Below are 8,018 nucleotides of genomic sequence, written 5' to 3' on the forward strand. Positions count from 1 at the left end.
GGCATTATACATTAAGTAATGGAGTAGAATACTCAATTACTGTAAGCTATAATGCATTGCTAGGAGATTTAAATAGAGTGCAAACTGCTGATCTTATATGGAGTATAATTGCACAACCAAATGTATGTGCTGATCTAAAAATGTATGTGCATGTTGAGAATGTATACTGGTGCTTATGTGAGGCCCAAGATGTTGAGACAAACAAGCACTTATTTGTATAATAATGTCACTGGTTAAAGATTGTCAGATCAGAGCTCATACAATGGACAAATTTGCAATTACAGGAAGGAGACATAGAGCAGACACTAGCAAATATAAAGAAGAAACGATAGAAACAATCCAAGAAAAGAGTTGTGACAACCATTTTGTAGCAATGTTCTACCATACTTGAAGAGCCAAAAATTAGAAGCAATTCAAAGGCATAACTGTAAATACTGAAGAGGTATAGGACATATTAAAAGGAAGTTATCGAAAGAATAGGTTCACTTAGAAGGTCAAAAAAGGCACATAGTTGCGGGGTGTTTTTGATGAGGCTTATATGTATATAGTGTTTGTTTAGAGGCTTAACATTCATAATACGTTATGAACTTAAGTGCTCTTGTATTCATTTTGTTATTAATGGTAATATTCACAGTTGTTACAAAAATAAATAAATTAAGAAGTGCTAATTTTTTCACATGGAAAGTTAAGCATTTTCTTTGTCTCAATTTTTTTGATACCAATTTCTTTCTTGTTCATCTCACAAAGAATAACAATTTTTAATATAAAATGCCTAATGTTTATATTCATACTTTTCCAGTGGCGGAGCCACCTTATAGAAAGGGGTGTCAAATGACACCCCTTCACGGAAAAAATACACAGTGTAGGTAGGTAAAAAAATATATTATATGTATATATACTATGTATTGACTCTCCTTAATTTTCTAGTATGTTTATTTTTATATATTTTGACACCCCTTAACCAAAATTCTGGTTCCGCCACTGTACTTTTCCCTTAAGAAGATATTCTTATGAGGGTTGATATGATAGGCATGCCCTAGGGGTGTTAATGGTTCGATTCGGTCGGTTATTTTATAAAATTTGTACCACACCGATTTTCGGTTATTCTATTATGTTTAACCAAAATTAGACTTTTCGAAATCGTTCCAATCATATCGGTTTCTCTTCGGAATCGGTACAGTTCGATCAATTTACGGTATTTTTTTAAATATCATGTAAACGTCACTAGTAGGAGTAGAATGCAATAACATACGTACTTTTATAGGACTTAAAAAAAAACTCTCTAGACATCCAAGGAAAATTTTAATGCTTTATTATTTTTAAAATTAATATATAATTATATTTTTCACATGTAAATTTATTCTGTACGGTTTAGTATTTTTTCTATTTATTTTCATAAAATAAAAACATACCCTAATTATCGGTACGATTATAGATTTATATAAAAACTTATGATTTTATTAAAACAAAACCTAAAAATCAGTTCGGTACGGTACGGTTCGGTCGGTTTTTAAATATCCATTGACACCCCTAGTATGCCCCTCACTAGATGGATAATATTTACATATTAACCTTATGTGTCAATAATATTTATTTTATTTTTAAACTCTGAGTACCTAGTCAGTACCAAATAAATTAGAATGAAAGAAATAATAATTTTTCCTATAGTTTAAAATTGCAAAACATTTCTCACTGTAAATTCTTTTTATTCGCGGGGAAAGATATCGGGTGAATAAAAAATCTTCTCATTCCCCTTTTAGGGAAAACATAAAACAAATATAGAAAAATCAAGGAATATGTTCTACTATTAAAAGTAAAAGTATGGTTTAACAATTAGCATAGCCCTAGCCCCAGCATAGACAAGTAAGTCTTTTCTGGAATATTCGGTAGAAAGATTGGCGTAGGCGACAATTAAGGCCAGTATTCTATCCCAAACCTAACCCCCTACGGAAACGAAGAAGCCGACTTTGACCATTCCTTCACGCTATTTCAGCCCAATACATCGCCTATATAAACTCACCCTTCTTCCCTTTCGTTCCATTCACAACTTCACAAACAAATTCTTCTCTCCTTTTGCAAAATAACTTTCTCCCGACTCTTTTTCTTCTTCCTCTCAAGGTAAGCATCTCCAATTCTTCCTTTTCTCTCTTCCTTAATTTTGCGATTTGAATTGATCTATGTGTGTTTTTTGTTGAGAAACATGTCAGATTATATTGTCCTTTCAGGTATTTTGTGCTCGATTTATCAAAACTTGATGAATGACTGCAATCGACTTTGTTCTTCGATTAATTCATGTGTCAATTCTCGATTTTGCTTGTGGAAGTTATGAATTTGTTGAGCTAGGGTTTGTTGCCTTTTTTTTCGGTGTTTTTGCTTATTAGGGTAACTTTTTCCCTTTTTGATTTATTGGAATCTGATGGGATCTGTCACACACGGTTCTTCGGTTAACTGATAGTGCGCAAGTTTTCACTAGGAATTTGATGACCTTAGGGTTTGATGGTTCGATAGTTGCCGTTACGTAGGCTTGTTTTGACTTAGGCTGATCAAAATTCTGTTTTGATCACGAATATAATTAGAGAAAACTGAGCGGTAAATGATTGAAAGGTGGTTGATGCTGCTGACCCATGATATATCGCTTACATATACTAACTTGGTCTACTGTCTAATTGATATACATTTTTTCATGAATCCATGATGATCAGATAACTAGAATAAGCTTAAGCCTGGGTAGGAAAAGATTTCATCACAAATGAACTTAGATAGAGGACTAATCACATAAGCGAGCTTCATCCCGATCTCTTGTCCTTGAAGGAGGGACAAAGAATGTATAATATTTTCACTTGGTTCTATCATTTATGTAATACAAGTTGGATCTTGACATTGAATAATAGCTTTTGCTTCCAGACTTTATGATGTGTTTTACCATCTTGTTTCAATTGTGTGCAGATGTACCTTTTCTTATAAGTACTGGTTGGTTATCTTACATGATTTCTTTGTTGTAAACTTTGTATATATGGTTGCTTGCGTACTATGTTTCAGTAAATAGGAGAACCTAACTGCATTGAGATTGCTTGTGCCTTTATGAAACTCTTGTTCTGTTGTCCTTGCTACAATTAAATATTTAAGTTAGATTTCCTTGAGACAATTAAATATTTAAGTTAGATTCTAAGTGGTAATAATAGTTTCTCGTTGTCCTTTCAGATGCAGATCTTTGTAAAGACACTCACTGGAAAAACCATTACTCTCGAGGTTGAGAGTTCAGACACAATTGATAACGTGAAGGCCAAAATTCAAGACAAGGAAGGGATTCCCCCAGACCAGCAGAGGCTGATCTTTGCTGGAAAGCAGCTTGAAGATGGCCGAACTCTTGCTGATTACAATATTCAAAAGGAGTCAACCCTTCACCTTGTCCTCCGTCTACGTGGTGGCATGCAGATATTTGTTAAAACACTTACCGGCAAAACCATTACTCTTGAGGTCGAGAGTTCAGACACAATTGATAACGTGAAGGCGAAAATTCAAGACAAGGAAGGGATTCCCCCAGACCAGCAGAGGCTGATCTTTGCTGGAAAGCAGCTTGAAGATGGCCGAACTCTTGCTGATTACAATATTCAAAAGGAGTCTACCCTCCACCTTGTCCTCCGTCTACGTGGTGGCATGCAGATTTTTGTTAAAACTTTAACGGGCAAGACGATCACCCTTGAAGTTGAGAGCTCAGATACCATCGACAATGTAAAGGCAAAGATCCAGGACAAGGAGGGTATTCCTCCAGACCAGCAGAGGCTTATCTTTGCTGGGAAGCAGTTGGAGGATGGTAGGACACTTGCAGATTACAATATTCAGAAGGAATCAACCCTTCATTTGGTGCTTCGTCTGAGGGGAGGCATGCAAATCTTCGTCAAGACTTTGACAGGAAAAACTATCACCTTGGAGGTTGAGAGTTCGGACACAATTGATAACGTGAAGGCCAAAATTCAAGATAAGGAAGGGATTCCCCCAGACCAGCAGCGATTGATATTTGCAGGGAAGCAACTTGAAGATGGAAGGACACTTGCTGATTATAACATACAGAAGGAGTCGACACTTCATCTGGTGTTGCGTTTGAGGGGAGGTATGCAGATATTTGTCAAAACTTTGACAGGAAAGACCATCACTTTGGAAGTGGAGAGCTCTGACACTATTGACAACGTGAAGGCCAAAATTCAGGATAAAGAAGGGATCCCACCAGATCAGCAGAGGCTCATATTTGCTGGTAAGCAGCTGGAGGATGGGCGCACCCTTGCAGATTACAATATCCAAAAGGAATCCACACTCCACCTTGTGCTTCGCCTTCGTGGTGGTGACTATTGAGGATTGAAGTGCTGCTGCTGGGGTTTTACATAAGATGCCTGCTTCTTTGTTCTAATGGTTCTGTTGTTAAGACTTGTTTATGGTTTTTGAAGTATTCTACTGTTGAATGACCAACTTTAAGGGGTTCGCTTTTAACTAGATGTTAATTCTCTGTTTCTTTTCCTTTGCTCTACTACATATTAGGTCATTCTGTTTCTTGAGTAAATGTTGTCTCCTTATCTTAATCTGTTTCCCTACCCCCCTCTCTAAAAAGAAGAAAATAAATTCAACTGAAGACAGCAGGCACTCAATTATGGCACTTTTTTGAATGCCTAACCTGGGCTTTCTATGTTAGAAGAATTCGGACGGATGGTTCATATAAGGCAACTTTTAACTTGCTGTAACAACCTACAGGTCTAGCAAAGCAAAGCTGCATTCGCAGTTAGTTTTGTTAACACAAGAAAAAGTAGAGGATCCATTTCCCTTGAAGTAATACTCCGTTGCAAGAGCTACACCGCAAATTGCCAAATCAAATACATCATCGTCACCTATAAGTTCTTCATTAAATTCACTATTTTTTATTCAAGCACATATCCGTAAGTAAGACCCAAACAAAAATTGTAAAAAGTACAAATTCACAACTCATGTAAGTGAAAAAAAAGCAAGTTCTTATCACTAGAACAAAATACGGTCATACGTTCCACTAACTTAAAAAATATTCTAATACTTCAAATAAGAGTTCCTTTCGTAATTTGAGAAAAAGATATTTAAATGCAAATAATACATGATATCATAATTTGTTTTTCCTTTGATGACATGGTAACTAAATTCTATTGTTTGTGAAGCTTAACCATCTTTTCCAATCATTGCAATTGTAACTTTGGGTGTTTCTATGTGTGACTAGTAACATACTCGCTTTCTACCATAAATCACCACCAACAATCATACAGAACAACATCCATAACACTCTTAATACTAAGTGAACTATCTCTTGGCCCCACAATCGTTGAAGAGCGTAATTCATAACTAACTTCTGCAATTCTCTTTATTACTGTGCTAATCCTCAAACTTATATTGAATTTATCTTTTTCCTTGTCAGTTGTACTTGTTCTTTTTCTGGTTTTTACCACTACTTGTTTCAGTTGCTTGTAGATTAATTTGATCCAAGTAATCATCCGTATTCTTTCTTGAAAGTTGAATCATCATCCACAACCTCCTCATTACTTGTTTGTATGTCATTTGATAACACTCAATATAATGGTGTGCATGCTTCCTCACCAAATTAGACCATCCTATTTTGTTGATTGAGTGTCAGAACGACTTCCCACCATAATTTGTTTCCACACATAAATTCAAAAACAATACTATGATTTCTTCTTGGACAGTAAAATTTGGCTCAAGTCCAAATGACCTGCCCAAGATTGCACTGGTTATTGACTCACCCATTTGTTGAACTCAGCCCATCTTGACCCAATTCATCTAAAGTTGGACTGATTTTTAGCCCAAATTGATCCATGAGTAACTTTGCCAAAATAACTTATTTAGTCATTATGCAATTCATAAGAAAATACTGTCTAAAGATGAGGTATTCCCTTCGCTCTCGGCGCACGTTTACCTAACTTGCGCCTGCCATGGGTAAGAGAGCTCAGGTGCCCTCTTGGAAAGCAAAAATGGCAGAGGAGTCTATAGCTACTCAACGAGGATGTACATGAAAACAACAGAGTGTTGTGAAAAGTAAAGAGGACTCAGCATCAGACGATGGAAGACCTAATTTGACTCAAAGTGTGAATCAGACAGCAATTACACTGAAGCAGTCGGATGCAGAAAAGCTAAAGGAATGGGTGGAGGTGATTCAACGTTCGAAGGAAAATTGCAAGCAGTCATGGGCAAATGAGGTGCAACAAACTGAGTAATTGAAGTCGATTGGGATAGCGAGCCGAGAAGCAGAGCACATCAATCAAGGGAAAGCAGTACAAGCTTCTATTTGGGACAAATTCGATATTGCAAAGATATCCAATGCTGGGTTCAAACTGGAGTATTGCCAACCTAATACTCATGGTAAGAACCTTATTGGGGAAATCGACTATGATGATATTAGCTCTGAGATAGAATTTTGGGAAAATGCCGTAGTATGTTATGTTCTAGGAGCTCATCCACCGTTTGCTGTTTTAAATGGGTTTATTCAGAGATTGTGGGCAAAATATGGGATAAACAAAATAGTAATGCTCAAGAATGGTATAATTTTAATTCGATTCGATAGTGCTGAAGGGAAGAATGAGGTAATTCAAGGTGGGATATATAATTTTGATAACAAGTTGTTTATTGTTAAAGCTTGGTCGTCGGACATGGAGTTCACTAAAGAAGAATTATTCACGGTTCCAATTTGGATCAAGCTACCTGTGCTTGATTTTAAGTATTGGAGTGCAAAGGGTCTAAGCAAGCTTGGTCGTCTGGTAGGCAAACCTCTGATGGTGGATAAGAACACCGAGAAGAAGGTTGATCTAAATTTTTCCAGGTTATTGGTGAAAGTGGAAGTCGATACCACCCTCCCTGATAACATTTTGTTTAGAAATGAAAGGGGAGTTATGATAGAGCAAAGAGATGAATATAATTGAAAATCTATATTGTGTAAAGTCTGTAAGAAATATGGCCATAAGAGTGAAGGCTGTAGAAGGAACAAGAAGAACAAACAAGAAGAACAAACTCAACTACAACATATTAAGCAACAAGATAAGGTTGGAATGCAAACAAAGGAGAAAGGGCAGAACAAAGAAGCTGGGGAAACGACAATATCTCCTAAAAAGAAGGATGCAAACATACAGTTAAGGGGAGTGGGGGATCAAGCTGAGGAATGGATTACTCCACATAGAGTTAATAAAGTAACACAAGTGCAATAGGAACATATATCTGTTATAAATTCATTTTAGGCTTTGGGCAAGGAAAGAGGGGAGGAAAATAGCAACATGCATCATGGAATTAGTATGCATGCAAGTACCTCATCAAGTATGTCCGGGCATAATCAAGTTAGTGGAGTTAGAAATGATGGAAGGGCTTTACAACCCCCTTCGGGTCATGGTTAACTTACAATGTTGGAATACTAGGGGACTGAATGGCCCTAGTAAGCAGAAGGAGGTCAAGCTCCTCTGCAATGAGACTTGTGTAGAATTAGTGGGACTGCTTGAAACAAAGGTGAAAACACATCGAGTGGAACAGGTAGTAAAGAGCTTGTTTGTAGGCTGGCAATATGCTACTAATTTGTCTTCCCATTATAATGGAAGGATTATAGTGGCATAGAAACCCGATATGTACCAGGTATTGGTAGGAGTGAGATCGTCACAAGCTCTCGCTTGTCAAGTTACATATCTACCAATGCAATTGCAGTTTCAAGTTACTTTCGTCTATGCTTTTAACACTAGAGAGGACTGGAAAAAACTATGGGAATATATAAAGAGAATTCATGCAGTTAGTAATACTCCATGGATTATCCTAGGAGATTTTAATTCTGTATTAACTCCACGGGACAGAATTGGAGGTAACCTAGTAACCATGGCTGAGATTGTTGATTTTCACACATATATAGAATTGTGTGGATTTTTAGAATTACCTAGACATGTACATAGGTATACATGGAATGATAAGTAGGGGGAAGATAGAATTTTCTCCAAAATTGATTGGGCTTTTGTGAATGG

At 36.7% G+C, this 8,018-nt stretch overlaps 1 protein-coding gene across 1 annotated transcript; it reads left to right on the forward strand.

The window, feature by feature from the left end:
- Window positions 1-1,940: 1,940 nt before the first annotated feature.
- Window positions 1,941-4,555, forward strand: LOC107786552 (polyubiquitin). The gene is made up of 2 exons (XM_016608035.2): window positions 1,941-2,118; window positions 3,202-4,555. The coding sequence occupies exon 2, from the start codon at window positions 3,202-3,204 to the stop codon at window positions 4,348-4,350; it is 1,149 nt and encodes a 382-aa protein (XP_016463521.1). The 5' UTR covers window positions 1,941-2,118; the 3' UTR covers window positions 4,351-4,555.
- The last annotated feature ends 3,463 nt before the right edge of the window (window positions 4,556-8,018 follow it).

This window comes from Nicotiana tabacum, chromosome 13, assembly GCF_000715075.1.
Source record: "Nicotiana tabacum cultivar K326 chromosome 13, ASM71507v2, whole genome shotgun sequence".
Taxonomy (NCBI): domain Eukaryota; kingdom Viridiplantae; phylum Streptophyta; class Magnoliopsida; order Solanales; family Solanaceae; genus Nicotiana; species Nicotiana tabacum.

What these genes read in the sequence shown, in the direction of transcription:
- LOC107786552 (XM_016608035.2), top strand. Translation starts at nt 3,202, where the DNA reads ATGCAGATCTTTGTAAAGACACTCACTGGAAAAACCATTACTCTCGAG.